We start from the raw sequence: 22637 nt of genomic DNA on the forward strand, positions 1-22637 counted from the left end.
TTCCAGGCCAGCCTGGTCTACACAGTGAGTTCCAGGACAGCCAGGGCTATACAGAGAAACCCTGTCTCGAAAAACCAAAAAAAAAAAAAAAAAAAGAGTAGGAGTGTGCACACACACACAAATAAATTAAACTGAAAAAGTTATTTGATACTAAGAGTATCAAGTGTTCATTAATGCTATAGAAAGGAACCATGAGAACATCTTGATGAACTAAATGGGTCCCCAGAGACTACAGTGAATGACTTCACTATAAATCCCCTGCCCCAGCCTCCCTCACGACCCCCAAAGAGCAATGATAAACAGAGACAGAAAAGAAAGCGGGTGCCCAAGGCCAGGGGATCGGGGAGTGCCTCCTGGGTGGCCAGGATGAAGATATCCAAAGCCCAGTGGTCGCTTGAATGAGTATGACTCACTGAACGGCTCAAACAGGTGGACTGCAGGCAGGCAAAATGGAGGACGTTTCAAATAAAGCTGCTAAAATTTATAAGTTAACAAAGGCACGCAATTACGTTTTCTCCATACAAACTCGCAGGCTCATGCACAAACAATGCCTGGTAAAGTGATAAATTCCTCTTTGCCCCTGATAAAAGCTTGTAACACCAAAGCTTTTCAACTATCATTTCAATGTGGATTACTTAATAGAACAATTAACTGGATAGCAAAGGGGGCAATACCAGTCAATCTCCCTGTTCTTTCTACTCTTTGTTGCCTCAAGGTCAAGGGCCTGTAAAACATGCACAGAGAATTTTGTATTGGGTTTGAGGATCAATAAACAGAGTTTTCTAAGTCAAAAAAAAAAAAAAAAAATTTGAGAAGCAATTCTGCCAGTCCTGCATCAGCACCTCCTAAAGAGCGGACAGGGCTGGGGTGCAGCTCAGCTGTTGGGGTGCTTGCCTAGAAGAACTAAGGACCTCAGTACTCTTGTGTCAGCCCAGCCTGCTATTCTAGTCCTCAGGATGTGGAGGCAGGAGGATCAATTCAAGGGAATTCTCAGCTTCGCACTTAGAGCTACTACTTGCTACATAGTCAGTTTGAGGCCAGATTAGGTCTATCTAAAAACAAAAAACTATTCTCCATTAGTGTCTACATCCTAAGCATTCATAGCTAATAAATACTAAGGTGGAACTATGCATAATATCTTACAGTTAGAAAAGGAAGAAAATCTTCAATTACAATATAAAAACACAGGAAATAAGCTGCAAAATATTTTTATTGTAAAAACAGTCAACTGAGGTTGACAATGCAAATGTTATCTCAGGACATTTCCCCTTGATTCCTGAATTTCCAAGTTCCCAACAGCATTTCTCTGGTTTTTATGGTCCTTTCAAACATGCTTACTGACTGCATGGATATGCTGCTTTGAAACAAATACAAATCCACGTGATAGTAAAACCAGCCAAAACAAAAGGCAGGAACAAATCGTGTGCTTTTTTTCACATTTCCTACAGGGAGACCTATATAGCTCACACACTTTCAAAACTGAGCAGAAAAGTAAAATTAGTAAGTACTGTAACCACAAAGCGAATACCAATGACTCTTCCATCCACAAGTTACTGAATCTAACCCTAGGACAGCTGCAGAATTATACAGGTTTTAACATTTGAAAAGGGGAAGCTGGGTTTGAAAAGAACTCTGGAAAAAACAACAACAACAACAACAACAACAGACCTTTCAGCTCGGTTTCCCACCTTTGAGAACCTAGTTACCGCACCATGCTGGGGCCAGACTGTGCACGGCACGTCCAGTGCTATGCAGTGAGCGGGCCTGCAGCTTAATGACCATCTCCAAGCATAGAGAGAGTAACTACCAGTTCTCAAAGCAATCTCAGACGATGGTCACAATTTAGAAATAGCAACTGCTACTCTATTTCCATACATTGCAAAATGATTTCAGAAACAGATTAAACATACAATTGTTTTACAAAAAAAATAAAAAATTGTTTGGGGCTTCATAAACTCTGTAAAATACAACACCATGTTGTAAATCAAGATAATTTCACAAAAAAATTGACGATGCTTGCAGACAGGAAATCTAGTCAAACTCCGATCTCTTCCAGATCTATAAGTCTCCATGCTCTACTGGGAGGATTTTCTTAAGACTTTTCATTTTTGTCAGGTGGTAGTGGTGCCTGGGGAGGCAAAGGCAGATGGATTTTTGAGAATTCAAGGCCAGCCTGGTCAACAAATCGAGTTCCAGAATAAGCAAAGCTACACAGAGAAACCCTGCTGGAAAATATAAGGGTTTCCTCAGATTTTTCCTTTTAGAAATAATGTAAAGCAAATAAAGTTATTTGTAAAAATATATTAGGAAAGTAGAAGCTAGTGGAGTATGCCACTTCTATACTAGTGATGAATTTCAAATCGAATCCCGAACAGTGGCAACGGGCTAAACATATATGTGACCATTATAATTTGGTGCCTAAAAGATGTAAAAATATAATCACAATTATTTTATGAAAAATATTCATATAAGAGTGGAGATACCTCTAAATTTAGTTCCTCGTAGTAGCTGTCAAATAAATATGCTTACCTATATCCATCACTCATTCTCCACCTGTAAGAGCACCAGTGTGTTTAAATCAATCAAACAAGAAAGAAGGTAGGGCTTACGTTTATTTCAGTGACAGTGACATTGCTGCCACAGTAAGGCACCACTTGGCATTGAGAAAAGAGAATAAAGAATTTCCAAACCATGTTCTGTCACTGGTGTCTTAACATTACATAGAATGCTTGGGGAAAAGCCACAGATATCACATCATATTCTTGTTCCCATCATTCTGTGCTTTTAGTTTTTCCATATCAGAGGGAAAATGTAATACAAGATCTGTTAAATAAACATCTTTTCCAACTTACAAGAAACTAATCTAGAAATAAGGACAGTAGGAAGCCAAGACCCTATGGGATGTATCTGCAAGTTTGTCCCTGTGAGAGAGTGCAGAGAAGGGCAGAAAGCACGGGGCTGCTTTCTATAGGATACAGAGAGGCACAGAGGTTAAGACTTCTCAGGCAGTCATGGCTAAAGCAAAACTGAGAGGCCCCAAAGCTGACTCTCAGACAGTCAATTAAATACTTCACAGCATGTCCTTAGTCACTGCTATCATCATCGTCGTCATCATCAGATGCATCATTTAAAGGAGACTTCAACGACTGACTGTAAGAGTCTGATCTAGTTGGCTGACATGCGGCCATGTCCCCCGTGGAAAGCAGGTCATAGCAGAAGTCACAAATCCGCACAGGTTTAGAAGACTGGCTGGGAAGAAGAAATCGCTTTTCAGAGCAGGGACCACAGACAACAAAGCCACATTTGCGGCAATGGTGCCGCCGATTGACTGGTGTAAATTTTGCTTTCTGGCAGCGCATACACACGGTGGCCTCAGAGTCAGGAACCCAGACGGCAGCATGCTCGTTGCTGGGCGTCTTCCCACTTTTGGAGAGTAAATCAGTGACACACTTATTTATGTGATTCATCCACTCTGACTTCTCCGTGGCAGTGGCAGCATAAACTGCAAACGACTTAGTCGGTGTCTTAATAAGCCATCCATTCCGTAATTCCCCTTCATCTTTGATGGAATCAATAGTGACATTTTCCAAGGGAATAATATGCTGTTTGTTGTATTTTTTCTTCTGGATAACAATATTGCCGTATACAAGAATATCATTAAATAAGAAAAACTGCCTTGCTTTAGGCTTCTTTCTGCACAGCTTAGTCAATACTCCTTCTCCAATAAGCACACGCCCAGGGATGGTCAAGGGCTGACCGGCTGCTCCAAAACAGTTCTCCACAATACTTATGCGTCTAGTATTTGCCTCACTGTTTGCCAGGCGATCCACCATCTTTTGCTAATAACCTTTAGGGGAAAAAAAGAAAAGAAATTAGCACACAAAGTATGAATTCCTATAAGGAATAACAAGATGTGATCTACCAAGATACTGGTTTTTCTAAAGGCAAGTAATCCAGTTTTCTTTCCCTCTGTATAATCACTAGGCATCAGAACTATGTATGAAACCTGGGTGACCTAGAACAGTCCTGCTGCCTCTATTCCAAGTGAGGGATTACAGTGTGGGTCATTATACCCAGCACTCGTAAAAAATGAGACAACCAAAACCAAGTTCAACCCGGGTGTGGTGGTGCACGCCTTTAGTCCCAGCACTCGGGAGGCAGAGGCAGGCGGATTTCTGAGTTCGAGGCCAGCCTGGTCTACAGAGTGAGTTCCAGGACAGCCAGGGCTACACAGAGAAACCCTGACTCGGGGGAGGGGGGGGAAGCCACAAACAAATAAAAACAAGTTCAATTAAAAACTTCTGCAAAATAATAAACCTAGCTCCGTGAAACTGAAGCTCAATGGGGTTCTGGAGAACAGATTCCCTAATGAACACTTAAAAAAAGTATGACCCCAGTCTTCCAGTAAGCTACATAACCCCTAAGCCTAGGCCCCAGTGCTCTCGCCTGGGTTAGCCCCAACGTTTTCCCACTGCTTCAAGCCTTCCCTTCTAAATCAATCCATTGGCAGCGATCTCTAAAACACTACATTGTTTCTGCTGTTACTTGAAATGATTCCCCTTAATCTTTAAAATCTGTAACACTTAGCATAGTGTGTAAGGACCTTTAACTACCTGGTAGATTTTTGGTCTTAACTGTTTTGTTTTTGAGATGGGTCCTTACACTACTTAGCCCAAGCTGGTCCTGAACTTGCCATGCCCCCACCCCAGACTCCCAAACAATAGGGATTTGTCCCAAATCCAGCTATTACTGGACTTTTTATTCTCTCCACCTCAACATAAGTCATCCTTGCCTAAAACATAGCAATTGAAGAAAACACTACTGTGTGTAAGTGGGTTCCACTGTCGTCTTCCTTACTACTCACAACTCCAGCCACCTCTTAATCACCCTTCAAATCTTAGCATCTTTCCTCTAGAACACCTAACAGCACCAAATATCCATCCTCCATGTCTGTCATATTCTATGTATCTCTTAGCTTCTTTCTTACCAAAGGACTGAAATCCATGCCCACTGCATAAGGCTGCAGAGACCATCTAACTGCCATCTTTGACATGATCTGAAGCACCAAATACACTCAAGATAAACAAGAACATTTAACAATGTTTAAAAAAAAAACAACTATTAATTCAATGATCATAGATCTAATCTTTAGATCCAATATTGACTTCTCTCAAGTCCCCGAATAGTGTTTTATTTTGTCCACTAACCTAGTACTACTACAGTAACAACCAAGCACACTGAAGAACACCAAAGTTTGAGAAGGGAAATATTTAAAGACTAACGTGTGATTGTCTTCAGTTCACCAACTGATGACACCGTAACCTGTCTTGGCGTCCATTAATAGCTTATTATAAGTCTGGTTATTCCTGAATCACAAGGAGGGGCAGTAACACTGAGACTACTCCCAACAGTGAACAAGACACTGGATGGCTTCAAAGCTTGAAGGTCTTAACTAAGTGACCAGTCCTTTCTCAGTCTCTGTCACTGCCCCCCACGCCCCCTTTTGAGACTGGGTACCCCAGCTTAGTGACAGAGTGCTCACCTAGGATGCACAGTCTGGGCTCCACCTCCAGCTACATAAGGAAAGCAAAAAGTCTAGCATCTTATGACAAATATATCACAGAAAAGGGCCAGTGAGGTGGTAAAGATGCTTGCCGCCAAATCTAATGACCTGAGTTTAATCCTCAGGACCCATAGGATAGGACTGAATCCCAAAAATCCCCTGACCTCCACAAGCACACCTTGATAAGCAAGGTGTCTACAAGCGTGTGTGCCCCTCCCCCACAATAAATGTAAAAAGTGGATTGCAGAACTAAAATTTAACATGAAAAGTCTAACCTCATTTATAATTGAAACACCAAGATTTAAAAAAAAATTCCTGTTGTCTTTTTTAAAATATTTACTTATTTATTTATCTATTCATTTAATGTATATGGATGTGCTGCTGCTGTCTTCAAACACATAAGAAGAGGGCATCAGTTCCCCATTACAGATGGTTGTGAGCCACCATGTGGTTGCTGGGAATTGAACTCAGGACCTCTGGAATGCTCTTCACTGCTGAGCCATCTCTCCAGTCCAATACCAAGATATTTTTATCAGATTGACAAAAAAGAAAAAAAAAAAGCATGAAGAAAAAGGAGATGTCCTAAGATGCAGTATTTGTGACAATACAGGGCAACAGGTGCTTTTTTTGTACTTTACAGAAAAGAGGTGTAACCACCAATTTGATTTCCAATCAAAAGAAATTTTCAACCAATAAGGTGGCACAATGGATAAAGGCCTTTGCTGCCAAGCTGAACAACCTGAGTTCCATCTCAGGGCCTATACGAGGTGACTTGTGACTTCTATGCACAGGCCCATCCACCCACTTGACTCAGCATAAAGGTTATATACAGAATATTCAATCTAGCACCACTTATAACGAGTAAACTACAATGCGTCCTAACCAACCCCCGAGCATGAGATAAGCCTAAACAACGCAACTGAAATACACTCAAGACCATGAGGTGGGGAAAGTGACTGCCCCAGCCATCACCGTCTAATATACACTGCATCAGCAGACTCAAACACGGCAGGCTTTAAGGTACTCAGGTTTTAGATGCCACTGGTAAAAGGCTCCAATGGTCACTAGCATCCTCAATAAGACACCCAGCTTAGAGATAATAACCACAACTTAGACGTCTACCTTAACTGTGCTAGTCTACCTTTGCCCTCTCTCCCTCTCCCCATCCCCCCCCCACGTGGTCATGGCCGGCCTCTACTTCTCTACTCTCTCCTCTCTGCCTTTCTCTGCCTCTACTACTCTCTTAACTCCCCTCCCCGTGCCCTGAATAAACTCTTAAAAAAAAAAAAAAGATGTACTAGGAAAGCATAATCAGAGCTACCTATAAAATTTGGAAGTACACAGAAACTAAAATTAAAATCTAACAGTATCTACAGTAGAAACTTATCTGTGAAGTTTTCAGACTTCACATTCATCCAAAAAAATGTTTCTCAGACATGACATATGTGCCCGAAAAACATGATACAAGCAAGTTCCCTGTTCAAGAGTAGAGAGAAAACAAAACCCAGAACCAAGCAGTGACTAAGGCTAAGAACCCCTCCCACCAGCACTCCCAAGCCTCCTTCCTGGTCTCAAACTTGCCATGTCCCCAGAGACAGATTTCAGGTACTCCTGCCGTCATCTAGGCAGTGGGGCATGCCTGTCATCCTAGCGCTGGGGCAGTGAGGACAACAAGGCCAGGCTGAGCTCCATGAGACCCTGCTTCCAAACACCAAAGGAAAGTCACCAACTCTATGGCCAACAAAGTGGTAAGGGAGCATTAGGCTACCCTAGGCAAGAAGGACAGCTTCAGAGGACTGAAGGTAATAATAATTTTTAATGAAGACGATTCTGAAAAAATTTTCAGGCATATTAAGTTGTAAAATTCATCATTGTTGTTGTTCTTATTAATGTGTGGATGTGAAAGGACCACTCACTCTGCAGAGCAGGCTCTCCCCTTCCACCTTCATGTGGGTTCCAGGCTAGCACAGAGAGCACATTTACCCACTGGGCCAGCCTGTGGGCTCTCTCCCATTTAAGAATGATGCAACCTAGAGAAGTCTGCATTATTAACAAGTTCTTGGCTACAGCAAATGATTTTCAAAATTTGGCAATTACACATGAATATACTACAAGGATACAAAAACATATTCTCGTAATTCTCCCAATGATAAATGATGAATCTTATTATCCTCCATTTATTTTAACAAGTAGGGCAGCAAGCTTCTGATTTCACTGCCAGGCTGTGACCTATGCTGAAAAGCAATGGGAATGCAGAACCTAAGGCCTCTGGCTTCAGACCTTCCACTGTCCTTCTCAGTCCTAAAGTAGTTTCCAGGTGTCTGATATGAAAGGCACTGGACTAAGAAACATACAAAATGCTTTTCACACATACACGCAGAGCAGGAGCACACGGCAGCTACACCGGGGAGGTGGTAGAGTGCGTGGGGGCAGTGGGAAGCCATCAGAAGGGGCATAAATATCAACATGACCGGGGTTACTACTAGATACCCCAAAGCAACATTCTTGGGTAAAACAGATCCTTTGGCTCCATGCCAACCAGAATGCAAGAGCCCTGGGCTTACCCAAGGATAGAGTCCAGTACATCCTAAAGGGCCTTAATGGGGAAAGGGGGCCACAGTGTGGTCCAATCTGAATGCTGTCTGCTTTTTGGGGAAAGAATACCAGCGACTTTTTAAAGGACTAGGAAGAAAAGCCTTCCTATCCTCTGGCAGACAGGAACCTCCTTTACACTGTCCATGCATGTCCCACACACTCGGTGGGGTGTGCTCACCACTGGTTAAACTGTAATACTGGGCAGAAAAAGCAAACCCGGAAGACAAAGGATCCTATCTATTTACAGCTGAGAGCAGACTATTGTGCCAGTGCTTCCTCAGATGATCAATCAGTGCTTCCTCTCATCCTTACTGAAACACATCTCCCGTCTGCCCTTCCTTCCTTCTGAGACACGGTCTCTCTCACAGTGTAGACCTGGCTGGTAGGGAGCTCACAGAGATCCCCCTGCCTCTGCCTGAAGTTAAAGGCATGTGGGACTATGCCTGGACAAATTCTTTCTTACCCATACTTATGACTTCTGATATGAATAAAGTCCAGTATTTAAATTCAGTGGGTTATAGTAGGAAATAAACCAATAAGCTGCGAGCCAAAGGGTCTGGCGTAAAAAAGAAACAGCAGCAGCAGTCAATGAGGTACTTTCTGTCTTTAAAACACTGGCCTGACAGAAGTGGGCTGGCTGGATTTCACAGTAACAGCGAGTCTTTTTTTTTTTTTTTTTTTTTTTTTTTGGTTTTTTGAGACAGGGTTTCTCTGTCCTGGAACTCACTCTGTAGACCAGGCTGGCCTCGAACTCAGAAATCCACCTGCCTCCCGAGTGCTGGGATTAAAGGCGTGCACCACCACGCCCAGCTGTAACAGCAAGTCTTGCCTGAATTCACCAACACCCCTACCCCTGCCCAGGGTTGGAAACTAGATTCAGGCAAGTGCTATGCCCCCAAGTCATGCGCACAAACTGTTTTAACCACAGGGAACTACTGTTTACACAAACCTTAGAGAAACACAAGGTGAGGCTAAGAACCCTGGGAAGTGATCCTGAGAAACAAACTAATGCAGTCTGCCTCAGTCTCCAGCAACTGCTGGGAGAAAACAAAGCCAACAGTGGCAGAGAACTGCCTGGAATACAGCCAGCCAAGCACACAAGGGGGTGGGGGATGGGGGGGTGCAAACTACTCCCTCAGTCCATGCATGGAGCCCACCCCCCACAAACTATATATATTCTAAGTGCCTATCTACTTTTCACAGTCACACAGTGTAATAACCAGCACAAAAAATTACTGAGTAAAAGTCTAAACAAAATACTGGGATAATAAAATGAAGAAATAACTGACATCTGTGCAAACTAAATGTGAGTGAATTTAACTTTTTCAGTCAACAGGAAGAGTTCTCTGGCCTGTCTACTAAGATTTCACTCTTAACATGCACTGTAAAGGGATAGGCAGACTATAGATAAGAAAAAGGGAACAAACTTCTGTATTTTATTTTCAAACTTATCAATGCTGACTTTACTAAGCTGAGAGAAAATGGAACTTCAAATTTTGAATCATATTATAGAAAAACTCCATTAACTTAAAAATCTCTCCTAGGTTCCCTATCGGCCCATTACTAAAAAGGTGAGTTATTTCATAATCTCAATCATGAAAGGGAAAAAAAACTACACATAACCAATGCCTACTAGACATATTTACTTTACTCTTTCATGTCATAATGCTGGATGAAGATGGGCGGTAGTGGCCCATGCCTTTCTTTAATCCCAGCACTCAGGAGGCAGAGGCAGGTGGATCTCTGAATTTGAGGCCAGCCTGGTCTACAGAGTAAGTTCCAGCCAGTGAGTGCTACACAAAGAAACTTGACTCAAAAAAATCCAACAGTAATAATTATGACGGTATTAGGTGAAAATAACTCATTCTACCAAATCATTAAATAAGTAAATATAAACCAAGTCATAAAACGACTTAAAAATAAAAAGCCTCGTAGAGGAGCGTGCACTTACTACCCTCCCACTCTGGAAGCTGAGTCAGGAGGACTAAATGCTGCAGTCAGATAGGATGGGGAGTTGGCTCCACAGTTAAAGGCACTTGTTCTTGTTAAGGATTGGGGCCCAATTCCCAGCACCTATTCAGTAGCTTGAAACAGTGACTACAGACTCAGATCTGACACCCTCTTTGGCCTCTACAGATACCATGGTGCCCATAAATCCATGCAGATAAAACATTCATACATTTAAAATGTTTTAAGTTAAATAACTTTTCTATGACTTCACAGCTTGGTACATTTTTTATGGGGTGATGGGGATACATGGTCTTTTCTGTACTCCCCGCTACCTTAAGAAATAGATTGCTGATGCAGACCTTTGAGTATGTATCTAGGAAAGACAAAAAGAAGAAGAAGGGGGGCTGGAGAGGTGGCTCAATGGTTAAGAGCACTGACTGCTTTTCCAGAAGTCCCAAGTTCAAATCCCAGCAACCACATGGTGACTCAACCATCTGTAATGAGATCTGACACCCTCTTCTGGTGTTTCTGAAGACAGCTACAGTGTACTTACATATAATAAATAAATAAATCTTTAAAAAAAAAAAAAAGAAGGAGGAGGGAGGAGGAAGGAGGAGGAGGAGGAGGAGGAGGAGGAAGAAAAACTAACATTTCCAAGAGGGCTTTCTTCATTTCAACCATAGGCCCAAATTTGGATATATGCTTTTTCCACACAGATTGGGAAGTTCCTATTCTTTCCTATAACCTGGCACTACCAACGGTACCTACACAAATGCTTCATAGCAGGCTTGCTTTGGCAGCTCATATACTAGAAAAAATATTCAAAAGCTTCACATTCATGCCACTAAGACAACTGAATATGAACGGGAGGAGAAATGACATATACTCAAGTACTAAAAAGCAAAGTTTCGTCTGACTAACTCAGTGTCAGTAAAAAGTGGTCTCAAATAGGTCGGGTCTTATAAAGAAATACAGCATGCTACACAGGGACAGGGTCACACAAAGATTTTAGAAAAAACTTGAAAGCACAGAACAAGCACACTGAGCTGCTGGGTTGGTTGCTGTTGTTGGTTGGTGTTTGTTTTTAAAAGTCTGTTTAGGAGTGTAGAACACAGACCTTGAGTTTCTCAAGAATCTTCAGTCTTGAGACTTCAGTCTTAAGTCTCAGTTAAGTCATCCTAAATAAAGATTAACATTCTTCTACTGCAGCAATGTCCAGGGAACTTTCTTTAAAAAAAAAAAAACCAGACACCCAGGCCAAGAGAGGCAAGTCCACTGAGTCCTTAACTGGTGCTCAAATGTTCACACTGAACCCTGGCTTCTTGCAGTCTTTCTCTCCCATCATTCCATGTTCTCCCTGTTCAACACCAAACCAAATTGTCAGCAGCAGCAATGTGCTCTGGGTTTCCTTCCCCATCTCTATCTAAATTCAGCTAGAGGACACATCCTTCTCTAGTCTTTCTCTGTCTGCTGAAATCCCAGCATTCACTGAAGAGATCCTCCAGCCAAGCTTAGCAGCCACACAGGCTTTCACCGTTACTCTCCACACCACTTAACACAGTTCAGTACAGGTTTCAGTAACATTTGGACTCACGTTTATTCAGGAGTCCCTGAAAACAACAGTATTTCCTACAATTATGTATTCCCAACAGCACCTGCAAACCTGCTGCATCGCACACAGCCAGAGTGTGCAGAGCGGAATATGATTAGCAGTCACAAGTGACAGCAGCTTCTCAATCTGCAGTTGGTGCCTGCTGGGCCTCAGAAACCAGGAAGTGTGCCTCACTCATCAAGCACCTCACTGGATCCACAGATTTCAGGAAGTGTGCCTCACTCATCAAGCACCTCACTGGATCCACAGATTTCAGGCTGACAAGCAAATGTCATCTAGCCACATCTAATTAGTCATTTCAATCATCAAACATGGAAGCTCCTATTTAAGAAAAAAAAAAAAAAAACTCAATGTCATGATAATCTATGAGTTCTTCTTTCCAAAAAACCCAGCTGTTTTGTCAATACAATATGATAATACATACGATAAGCATATTTTTATCATCGACAATTCAGATGCAAGTGCCCAAGACCAGCAGCACAGTGCTAGCAACTCCGAGGGGACTGAGCAACCCTGCAGAGCTGGGGCCACCAGCCATGCCAGCCATGCCAGCCTCCTCAGCACACCCAACACTTCCCTCAGCACACCCAACACTTCCCTCAGCACACCCAACACTTCCCTCAGCACACCCAACACTTGTGATTTGTTCACTGTACTATTGGTAGGAAAAAAGAATGAAGATACGGGCAGTGCCTTCATTTATATTCAATTTATATTCAATTTTAATATAAAGCATAATCAGTTAAGGATTACAATAAACAATCAACAAAGCAGGAAATGAGAGAGTGTGAGACACACAGAATTTACCACTTTAACATTTGAAAGAACAAGTTCAACCCCGTGTTTCAGTAGGAAATAGAAACACAAAACAAAACGAAAACAAAACCCACTAAGTAAAGGAATAAAACTCTGAAGTAAAAAGCAGTTCTTTTTGTTTCGTTGAGCTACCAGCATACAGTCGCAGTGGAGGATTGGGGAGTTACTCAAGTTAGAAGAAAGGAAAGAGGACAAGCTGTCTGACCACACACCACCTTAGTTCCCGAGATTTCCTTCAACCTCAGGACTAGCCAGATTTCACCTAGTCCTTGCAAACAATGAAAGACACTGCTTTTGAAGGAAGAGACGGAAAGCAAGATCTAAGAGCCGACTGTAGAGACTCAGTCCACCATTTAGAAGACAGTTGTAAGTCCCAGGTCAGTCTGGGCCACATGAATCTTAGGGCCTGAGCTGGAGTAAGGGCTGGGAGTTGGAGGGAGGCACTAGGACTAATGATGTATGAGAGTAAAGCTAAAACTAACTGAAGGCTGGAGATATAGCTCAGAAGTGGTGTCCACATTGAACAATGCACACTGAGCATGGGAGGAGGAGGGGGGAAGTATAAAATGATCCCTATGTTTTAAATTTAAGTAATGTGGAAGCAAATAAATCCAGAGATAACTGACAATAGGTTCCAAATAGTGAAACAGCCACTAGCCATTGGGCACCACACAAAACTCTAGTAAACAGCCGGGCAGTGGTGGCACACACCTTTAATGCCAGCACTTGGGAGGCAGAGGCAGGTGGATTTCTGAGTTCAAGGCCAGCCTGGTCTACAGAGTGAGCTCCAGGACAGCCAGGAGCCTGTCTCGAAAAACAAAACCCTGTCTCGAAAAACAAAACAAAACAAAACAAAACACAACAAAAAAACTTCTAGTAAACAAGACACTCAAAACTAAAAATCTTTGTGGTGAAAAGATAAAGATAGTTACAATTTCAAGTATATATAATTCAGGTGTGTTTCTATAGGAATGAGAATGATGGAAATAATTTACAAAGGAAAAAAAATGTCTGACATGGTGGCACACACCTTTAATCCAAGCATCCAAAGTTCAGATACAGGTGGATTCCTGTGAGTTCAAGGCCAGCCTGGTCTACAAGTCAATTTCCAACCCAGCCAGGGCTACATACATATTTAAGATCCTGTCTCAAAAACAAATACCCCACACACCAAAAACAACAAACAAACAAACAAACAAAAAACAGTAAGAAAGGGGTCTGGTACTCCTGCAATGCACTAACTAGAACATGAGGAATAAAATTTCTGCACTTCAAGTCTAAACAGCAGAGAAGCAAAGAGCCAGCAAACACACAGACACCAGAGAATACACAAAGACACCAGAGTACACACAAAGACAGTCTCAGGGCTAAGAGTTGATCTGTGATATTCCTGATCATGTAGATATCTAAGCCCAAATCTTGAAACAAAAGAAGTAGGTTCTCCTCCAAGATCTACCACTTCACTAGCGTGGGGCTACATTCCCAGCCTCAGGCAAATTTTCCCTCCCACTGAGTGGGCCTTAAGCCCCTCTGGTTGCTGCTGGCCACCATGAAGGCTGGCATGCGTGCCACTACTGGACCCTTAGGGTTATTGTGCCACACTGGTTGTGGTGTTCAGAGGTCTAACCGCTGGGTAGGACTGTTGGCTGCCTCCTTCTCTTGGAAGCTTGCATGGTGTCTTCTGGTACCAACCTAGTCCTAAGGGAGGAGGCCTTCAGCTCAATCCAGCTCAGATCCCTCTGGGTCTATGTCAAAGAGCATGGTGTCGTCAGCAATAGGGCCTTCTACCTCAGGGAGGTAACCAACCCTGACCAACAATTCAAACCATGGCTGGTATTGGAATTTTTGTTACTGACACTTGACTGAACCAGCGAGACTCCTGAATACATTTTAAATCTTTATTCCTATACCACTGTACTTCTCACCCTCCTTAAAGGAACTGGCCTTTGTAACAGACTGAGTCCATTAAAGAAATCTGCAACCAATCAAAATGCAGGGAACAAGATACTACAGTACAGTGCCCAGTCCCAACAGACACATCTGCAACACAATTCCTGCATCTAAGACTTATTTATGGATGATTGCAGAACAAAGGACAAAAAGACTGTAAGAGCCAGAGAAACAGGAGGTTTTCCTGTGAGATTGTGTCTCCTAGAAATGTCATCAGCATGGCTTCATGAACAAGACTTGAACGATGGGACAGCAATGGACATGCTACTCTCTTGGTTGTCAATTCTATTCAAAGAGCTACAGGCAACAAGAATTCTGGGAGCTGGAAAAAATATCCTTCTCTAGGTAAGATCCGCCCCATCAGTTATCCAATACTACTAAGTCTGGGATCATACACACACAGGTAAGATTACACAGGCTAAGCAGCGTTGACTCATGTATTCAGAAGCATACATACATATGGATGGATGGAAGGATGTGATAAAGAAAGAGGCCACAAATTTGAGAACAAGGGTGGTGTAAGGAGACAAGGGAAGGAAGGAAATAATGTAATTATAATTTCAAAATTTTTAATTATTTAAAAAAATAGGTTAAACTATTTAGGCGAGTAGACATCTATGTCTACCCCAGGAAAAGGAACACTTAAGCCCAGGCTTCGAGAAGGAAAGCAAACAAGCAGCAAGTGCGGGAGTGGAACGCTAACTTAAAATAATAATCCTTACATGTTATGTGTGTTTGCCAGGAAACAAGTGCAGATTAGAAAACAATTTCTCTCTTCCCACCAGGTTCTAGGAATTGAACAAGTATTGATCATTATGGCCTGACAGTAACAGCACTCCCCTCGTAATCATCTTGCTATTGCAAGTATTAATTTTGATAAAACGAGTAGGTGATAAGCTGTAAAAGAAAGCATCAGACTGAAGCTGGGTGTGGTGGCACATGCCTAGAATCCCAGCATTTGGAAAAATGGAGGCAGAAGGATCACGGAGTCCAAGCTACACAGTGAGAGGCCTTCTGGGCTACAAGAAACCGAATTCAGTTGCTCCTGAAGAAGGCCCAAGTTCAGGTCTAAGCATGAGTATTAGGTGGTTCTCAATCACCTCCAACTCCAGCTCCAGGAGTCCCAGCGCTCTCTTCTGGCCTCCCCAGGCACCTGCTCTCATGTGCACATAACCGCACAAAGATAAACACAAATACATATAATTAACATGAAGTCTAAAAACATCTTTGGGGCTGGAGAGATGGCTCAGCAGTTAAGAGCACTGACTGTTCTTATGAACGTCTGAGTTCAAATCCCAGCAACCACATGGTGGCTTACAACCATCTGTAATGACATCTGACGCCCTCTACTGGTGTGTCTGAAGTCATCTACAGTGTACTTACATATAAATAATAAATAAATCTTTAAAAATAGACAGAACCAGAGAATTTAAGATTGGAGTATTTAGATTTGAATATACAGGCAATGGGAGCCAAAGGTTTTTGTTTTTGCTTTTTTTTAATAGGAACAGTACACAGGCTGAACTGGAGTGAAAGCCAAGAATGCAAAAGCAGGCTCCAAATGAATGTAATCAAAGCCCATTACACACATGCATGAAAACATCTCATAGTTAAGCCCAGTGTTCTTATGTGACAAAGACATGATAACAAAATCGTTTTCAAACAATTTTGATATTAACAAAAGCATAAAGAACCATGGAGAACAGAAACGAAATTGGGGGCTAAAGACCAGTAGAGACAATTAGTCAGGAACTGACTGGATACAGGGATGATGGAAGGGGAGGCAAGATGCCGGTGAAAATCTAAGTAAACACCCAACTTGGTGTTAGGTTGTAGGAAGGAGGAATCGGCTTGGCTCATTTATCTTGAAGTCCTTCAGAGAACTCACAAGACAATCATTCTGCGCATCCACCAGAAACGCCGGCACGAGCAGGATCCCAGAACAGAGGGAGATTCAGGTGTCATCCATGAGATGTTGGCTGCTAAGTGGAAAATTCAGTAAGATGATACTACCGTGTGCCAAGCACTTTCACAAACATCTTAGTGAATTTTCACAACTTTCTGAAGCAAAGTCCTGTGTCTACATTACAAACTACTCCAGTGGAGCTTAGAGAATGAAGTGCCTTGTTCAAGAATGTGGCTAATAAGCAGCAAAGGCCAGGCACAGATGACTGACTGGCTCCAGTCTTCTTCGCATTCAAGGTGCTTTCTTCCTAGCATGCTCACAGCAATTATTCAAATGCCACCTAGTCTCCTTTCAGGTACTCCTCCTCACATGGTACACACCACTTTGTGTCTCACAGATTGACCATGGGACCCAGAATGGGGGGTGCACCCTGTGGCTCCAGCACTGAGGAAGCAGAAGCCTAAGATGGAGAATTTGAGCTTCCCAAAAAAGAAAACAGCGCTGGGCGTGGTGACGCACGCCTTTAATCCCAGCACTTGGGAGGCAGAGGCAGGTGGATTTCTGAGTTCAAGGCCAGCCTGGTCTACAGAGTGAGCTCCAGGACAGCCAGGGCTACACAGAGAAACCCTGTCTCGAAAAACAAAACAAAACAAAACAAAACAAAACACAACAACAACAACAAAAAAAGAAAACAGCACCAAAAAAAAGCACTAGGTGCAGTGGGGAAGGTCTATTAGAGACAGGGAGATCAGGAGCCTACAGTTATTCTTTGCCACATATGGTATTGGATGGAGACCAGTCTAGGCTACATGAAGCCCTGCCTCAAAAATCAGACCGAGAAAGACTTAAGTGAGGACATGAAGCGAGTCCAAAATTTACAGTCCTTACAAAATTACAAAACACCTTAACCTAGAAAAGTTTTGCAAGTTAAGTCAGCACTGCAAAAGCACAGGGAGGTGGGGTGACATGGTGACCCAGGCCTTTAATCCCAGCACTCAAGAGACAGGGGCAGGTAGATCTTGGACTTAAGAGGCCAGCCTGGTCTACAAAGCAAGTTCCCAGACAGCCAGGGCTACAGAGAAACTCTATCGCAAAAAAAAAAAAAAAAAAAAAAAAAAAAAAAAAGGAAGGAAGGAAGGAAGGGAGATAAAGAAAGACTTCGTATTTATTCACTGGCCTGAGGATTACTACATAAGCAAAAAGCGTACCTGTAAAGCTTAGAGGCTCAAAGATCAACATCGATAGAAAATCAGGTTTTATTTGGTGCTCATTGAGATCTTAAAGGAAATACCAAGCCAATTATGCCAAAACCACAACAAAAACTGTTTAATTAAATGGCCTATAGACAGGCAAAACCATCTCAAGGGCAAAAATATTCAATCCCATTTTAAACTGAGTTTTCCCATCCTTTTGCCCATCACAGCTTCTCTCCATCACAACTACCCACCAATCTATTATCTGCTTGAAAGTTTCATAAATATTCAAGTCTGTGTGCCCATGCCAAAATTCAGTCGAAGTTAATTGTGTCTAAAAAGAAAACGCACACAAGTTCAAGTCCCTCATCCGCCAACTGGAGTTTGTGGTGCGTAGCATAGGGCAGACGACCGAGCTTGGCTACCCCACGGATATATTACAATTTAGTAAGTTCATGGAGACTATTTACAGGGTTATCATTCCAACCTCTCCTGAGCATCTGCTCCATGCTAGCTTGCAGAAGATGGATGAGCAAATGGGACCTCCCATGATGCCTGTCTGCTGTCAGACCTAGGTGGTACTTCCAGGACGCCTTGGGGGAAGAGAACAGAATCCAACTGAGAAAGAGGAAGCAGGTCGGCAGAGTGGGTGGAGAAGCTTCAAAGAGGGCAGGTTTAAAGGTGGTTTTGGTTTTGGTTGGTTTTGAGACACAGTCTCACCATGAATCCCAGATCACTCTCAGCAATTCGGCCTCAGGGTGCTGGGATTCCAGCCGTGCTCCACAACACTCCCAGCTTCCACGAAAAGTTTTTAAGAAGAAAACATTCAGTATCATAACCCTTGCATTATCAGCTCTTTAGCAGACGGTTAAACTGAAACCTGAATTAGAAGGATAAGTGATGGAAAGAAGAAACGAGATAGGCAAGAGAATGCTCACACAGGGATGAATTATGCTATGCTCTTATGCTATGCCCTAGAAACGACGAGATGGCTGCAGACTGTTAAGATTTGTGATATCAGGCTAGTAACTTCTTTCTGATAAATAATTTTTGGTCCAAAAAATAAATATATATCAAATGGAAGTGGCCTGACAAGGGAGCAAAATTTAAAGGAAAAAAAAAATTTTTTTTTTTTTTTTTTTTTTTTTAAGAACTAAGAAAGTTGGCACACGTAAAAAAGCACCTTTACCCACTAAACACTAAAAAGAGGGGCAGGGATGGCTCTGTGGGGTAAGGCTCTGTTCTGTGGCTAGGCCTGACAGCCTCAGCTCTATCCTGGAACAGAAAGTGGACGGAGAAGCAACTCCCAAAGTTATCCTTTTGACCTCCACAGTTGTGCCATGTGCACACACAAATGTGTATACACACACACACACACACACACACACACACACACACACTCATGCACGCGCGTACTATGTAATTAAAAATAGAGGGGTCAGAAAGGTGGCTCAGAAAGTAATGATAGCAGCTGGCCCCCAAGCCCGACAACCTTAAGTTCCATCCCCATAATCACATGGTGAAGAGGAGAAACTCAGGAAATTTGTCTTCTGACTGCTCCTCGTGAGGTCTGGGGCTGGGTGTCTCCTCCTTCCCCACGCAGAAGAGTGATTTTAAAAAAATAAAGAGCAAAAAAGGAAATCCACCACGGCATGTTTACGGCTTCTGCACTGTTAAAAGCCTTTTCAGCCCATTTAACATAATTTTAAAGCCGCCTTTTTTTTTTAAGGGTATTTATTTACTAGGCTACTTCACGCTGTACACCAGTTTCATTTGGGGGCGGGTGAGATTATAAAGAGCTTTCCAAATAAGCAACTTAATACCATTCACCTCCCAAAGCTATCATGACCCACGGTGATTAAAAATAGCCTTTGTTAATTCTGAATTAACCTGAGCCCTCCCACTCCTTAAGCTACAAAGGTACAAAGATAGGGGCTCAAAACTCATGCACTATTAAGGAACTGAAAGGAAAAAGAATTTTTTAAAAAAAAGCTGAAACGTCAAGCTCACCCTAAACTGTTTGTGGTGGTTGGCTAGTCCTGGGTTTGTTGTTTCAGACTCATGCTCTAACCAAGGCTAGCCTTGAACTCGCGGCGATGCTTCTGCCCCAGCCCGCCGGAGAGCTCAGAATACCGGCATGAGGCAACACACCGCGCTATTTCACTTTAGCCTTAAGACAACACATGCCTTAACGTTTCAACACATGCCTGAACGTTTCCACTCTACATGTTTCTTTAACGAGTCTCTTAGGCAACGTATTAAAACATAACAAAGAAGGCATTTACCAGGAGGCATTTAAAGGACTTGGGAGTCTGAATTACTGCTTAGGTGTATGTAACCTGAATTCTATTCATTTCCACTGCACACTCACACAACTTACTGCTTTAATAGTCGAGGAGTATACAAGGCTACTCGAGCAACTTGGGGAACCAGCTCTCGGACTTTAATAACATTAAAAAAAAAAAAAAAAAAACTAGGCAAAAGATCATAAAACTTAAAAAGCAAAAACAAACAAACAAAAACCCCTCCAAATAGCGTGTTGGCTACCGCTCCTATCAGAGCCAATGGGGCGGTGCCATTTTCATATAAAGTCATAAAAATAAACTGCTGGGGGCAGAGCGTGCCCCTGACGCCCAGACCCTGCAAAGTTTTCAGACCGCACGATCTGGGGACCCGAGTCCTGCTGCCCCACAACTTCGGGGACGACGCGAGGTCCAGTCCCCAGCCGCCGCCCGCGGTCCCGGCCCTGGCCCTCGGGGCGGCGTCCCGCGGACGGGCGCGGCGGGACTCAGGCGGTTCCAGCCCGAACGCCGGCCCGGAGGGGAGCCGCCCGAGCGCCCCGTTTCCCACAGACCCCAACATGGCGTCGGCCGCCGCCGCCCGCGCCAACCCCTCCCCGCGCCACGACCGGCCCGGGCCCGCGGGGGACAGGCGCCCGCAAAGTTTCGCTTCTCCCTCCCCAGCCCGCCGCCGCCGCCGCCCGGTGCGTCCCGACCCCCACGGCACCTACCCGGCCCGGCGCGGGCGGCGGCGCCGAGGGTGCGACTCCTCCTCGTCGCCGACTCCGGGCGCGGACTCTTGCCTGCTCCCCGACCCCAGCCTCGCAGGGTTGCGTGGGGCCCCCGCGAGGCCGGCGCGATCCGGACGCGGCGGGCGCAGCCGCTCGCAGGTGACTTCACCGCCCCGCCAGTCGAACCCGACAACGGCCGCTCTGCCTGGCTTCCCTCCTGCGCGCGCACCGGCGCGCCCCCGCCCCAGCGCCAAACGCGGGCACGCGCACACCCGCCCTGCCCTTTCTTCCCGGCTCCCTCGCCCCGCCCACCGCCTTGCCCCGCCCCTCCATCCCCACGCGGCCGCACGAGGGGCGGGCTCTCCAGCGGAGGCCACACCCACTCGGGAGCCGTCGTCCGCCGGGCTGGGGGACGCGCTCCTCTGCACGGAGGTGACGCGCGCCCAAGCCGGCCGAGGCGGTCCCGGGTCGCCTGACCTGACTTTCCAGACTCGGGCTAGCCTTCCGAAAGGACTCTTAAGCAGTCCGCGAAGTTCTCTGGAAGAATGGGCGGAAGCCGCCTCCACGCCTCCCTCCCTAAGGAACAGGAAAGGCTTTGCTTCTCGCCACCCAACCGCGTCTGCCAGCCCCGCCCGGCTCGGCCATGCTGCCGAGCACCTGCTGTCGCTTTCTCCCAAGCCAGGGGTCTGCGCTTACCGCACCCTCGACCCGCAGGCTCCTGTGTGACCTTATGCCTAAGAACTCCGCTCTTCTCAAAACTTCCCCGGCGCCCGGGCTTCGGGTACCTACAACTCCGTGCTAAGATGACGCTGGGTTAGAAGAGCCTTTACTAGGCGCTGCGGAGAGATAGCAGAGGCCGGCAAATAAAGCACACGGTTTAAACAGGGAAGGGCTAGAAATTGGGTTATTATTAAAGTTTTATTACTTAAGGAAATTTTTTTTTAGCCTCTTGTTCAGCAGTTCACCACCCGCGGATCACAGGGGTCGCCTAAGACCATCGGAAAACACGTTTTGCATTATGATTCATAACAGCAAAATTACAGTTATGAAGTAGGAACACAATTTTATGGCGGAGCCCACCGCAATATGTATTAAAGCATTAAGAAGCCGGGCGTGGTGGCGCACGCCTTTAATCCCAGCACTTGGAAGGCAGAGGCAGGTGAATTTCTGAGTTCGAGGCCAGCCTGGTCTACAAAGTGAGTTCCAGGACAGCCAGGGCTATACAGAGAAACCCTGTCTCGGAAAAAAAAAAAAAAAAAAAAAGTATTAAGAAGATTGAGAGCCAGTTGTTGAATTAGTGAGTCCACCACCCAACCAACCATTCTATCCACAAATGAGTCAGGTTTGGGGTGGGGGTTGGTTCTATTGGTTTTTCTCTTGTTCTTGTGCCTGGAATTCTTTAAGTTCTCCCCATCCTTTGCTATTTCAATGTCTATGGAACAAATACAGTTGTTTTAAATTAGTATCCAGAACAAAATTGGCAAAGGAGATCAATTGTCATAATAGGGATAGTTACAGGATTTCAATCGTATACGCACACAATCTATGCGTGCTAGACTAAGCACACTCTAAGGTCCCTTTACATTTTAAGATTAGGAACTGCTTTGTTTCTAGTGTCATCAATAAAAATGTTGCTTTTCGAATGCATTTAATCCCAGTACTTGGGAGGCAGACAGATTTCTGAGTTTGAGGCCAGCCTGGGTCTACAGAGTGAGTTCCAGGACAGCCAGGGTTATACAAAGAAACCCTGTCTCAAAAAAAAACAAAAAACAAAAAACAAACAAAAAAAATTGTTGTCCTCCCTACAATACACTTATTTAACTTAAAGTACAAAGATGCAAGCCAGAGTGTCTACACTCAAAGTCTTGGCTTTGCCACCAACTATTATACCTGCGTCCTTGGACATACTTAGTTACCCTTAGTTCCTTTGTGTGTAAAACTAGAATAATAAGAATACTTCAAAGATTCATTAGATGAATCAATAGTTGTAACATGCCAAGCACAAGCTAGGTAAGAATGATGAAAATTATTAAACATACATG

The 22637-nt window shown here is 44.0% G+C and overlaps 1 protein-coding gene across 2 annotated transcripts; it reads right to left on the minus strand.

The window, feature by feature from the left end:
• Positions 1–1192: 1192 nt before the first annotated feature.
• Positions 1193–20848, minus strand: Plekhf2 (pleckstrin homology and FYVE domain containing 2). 2 transcript variants are annotated; one of them, XM_021222276.2, is made up of 2 exons: positions 20596–20848; positions 1193–3847 (listed from the first exon to the last, which is right to left on the minus strand). In XM_021222276.2, the coding sequence occupies exon 2, from the start codon at positions 3831–3833 to the stop codon at positions 3084–3086; it is 750 nt and encodes a 249-aa protein (XP_021077935.1). In that variant the 5' UTR covers positions 3834–3847; positions 20596–20848; the 3' UTR covers positions 1193–3083. The 2 variants fall into 2 exon arrangements, with proteins under 2 accessions (XP_021077935.1, XP_029389305.1); XM_029533445.1 differs by lacking the exon at positions 20596–20848 and adding an exon at positions 19078–19404 and having other exon boundaries at positions 1200–3847.
• Positions 20849–22637: the final 1789 nt, after the last annotated feature.

Source organism: Mus pahari, chromosome 22 (genome assembly GCF_900095145.1).
Source record: "Mus pahari chromosome 22, PAHARI_EIJ_v1.1, whole genome shotgun sequence".
In the NCBI taxonomy this organism is placed as follows: Eukaryota; Metazoa; Chordata; class Mammalia; order Rodentia; family Muridae; genus Mus; species Mus pahari.

Coding starts and splice junctions, on each gene's coding strand:
- Plekhf2 (XM_021222276.2), bottom strand. CDS start 3,833: ATGGTGGATCGCCTGGCAAACAGTGAGGCAAATACTAGACGCATAAGT.